Here is a 1,332-nt window from a genome sequence, read left to right on the forward strand (position 1 = left end):
GTCGTGGCATGATGTGGACTTGATGGTGACCAAGGACCTTTTGAGTGTGCTCTGGGATCGCTATCGTATCCCGGAGTGTTACGGCTTCCACGCCCCTCGGACTGGGCAGTGGCCGTATAATCGATTTCCCGATGGGTTTGGGTTGACTATGGGGGCACTTAAGACGGGGCAGCGGCTCCCAGTGCACCCTGTCATTGGGGACTGCCTTCGTTTCTAGGGGATCTCACCATCTCAGGTGTCGCCAAACTCATGGTGCTATCTGGTGGCCTTCATATGGGAGTGTCAGGAGGCTAGGATCAAGCCATCCCGAGCCCTCTTTTTGGCCTGCTTTCGCTTATACAGTGGGCAAGGCGGGTATTACTTGACCACCTGTAATGGTTTCAAGATCAGCCATGCACCTTCCAACAACAAAGGTTAGAAGAAGTATTTCTTCTTTGTTAGTTGTAGTAAATAGTGGGGCTTTAGCACTGGGTGGGCCTTCCAGACCATCGATAATGCCTCCCCGTTGCTCTTTGACGGAGAAACAGTGGTCGTGGATCGAGTGAGGGGTATCATGTCCTCTTCTCAAGCAATTAAGGAGATGATCGAGGAGTGGATGGTCGAAGCAAAGCTGAGCCCCGCCACCGGGGGTATAGCCATTCGCATATGATGGCTCATCCTCTCGTCCCGAACTATTGCTTTCTTGTATGCCAAGGTGTGTAGATGTGCTTTGGCTCTCCTTTCCTCGAGGAGATCTAAGTTTGCTCGGAGGCCCTTCTCGGAGTCTCCTTGTTCGTAATTGGAGGTGTGTAGGGTCGAGAACATCATCTCGGGCGGAAGGACCACTTTGGTCCCGAACGCTAGGCTGAACGGAGACTCCCTCGAGGCGGTTTTGGGAGTCGTTCGCATTGCCCACAAGATGCTGGGAAGCTCGTCCACCCAGGATTCATGCGCACTTGAGATCCTCCTTTTGCGGCCTTTCAGAATCACCTGATTCATCAATTCAGTCTGGCCATTGGTTTGCGGGTGCGCGACCGAGCTGAACTTTGTTAGGATCGGAGCGGCACTAAGAGGGGGGGGTGAATTAGTGCAGCGGATTAAAACTTTGATTTTAACAAAATCTTTCGTACGTTAAGAACGAAACTTGAAAAGTTTAACTTGAAGGCGTATTCTTAAAGTTGCGCAGCAAGAGTAATAAGGAACTAAAGCAGTAAGAAGATTTGCAGTAATGTAAATGACAATAATAAAATGCAAACCAGAGATTACGCCGATTTTTAGAGTGGTTCGGTCAAATGACCTACTCCACTTGCGAGGCCCCTCTTCGATGAGGCTCCCACCTTCCACTAGCAAGTC

The 1,332-nt window shown here is 50.5% G+C and overlaps 1 protein-coding gene across 1 annotated transcript; it reads right to left on the reverse strand.

Moving 5' to 3' along the window:
* Nucleotides 1–564: 564 nt before the first annotated feature.
* LOC135630743 (uncharacterized) lies at nt 565–978 on the reverse strand. Its single transcript, XM_065137907.1, has one exon. It carries the CDS (start codon nt 976–978, stop codon nt 565–567), a length of 414 nt encoding a protein of 137 aa, XP_064993979.1.
* Between the last annotated feature and the right edge of the window lie 354 nt (nt 979–1,332).

The sequence above is a fragment of the Musa acuminata genome, chromosome BXJ3-2, assembly GCF_036884655.1.
Source record: "Musa acuminata AAA Group cultivar baxijiao chromosome BXJ3-2, Cavendish_Baxijiao_AAA, whole genome shotgun sequence".
Classification (NCBI taxonomy): domain Eukaryota; kingdom Viridiplantae; phylum Streptophyta; class Magnoliopsida; order Zingiberales; family Musaceae; genus Musa; species Musa acuminata.

What these genes read in the sequence shown, in the direction of transcription:
- LOC135630743 (XM_065137907.1), bottom strand. Translation starts at nt 978, where the DNA reads ATGAATCAGGTGATTCTGAAAGGCCGCAAAAGGAGGATCTCAAGTGCG.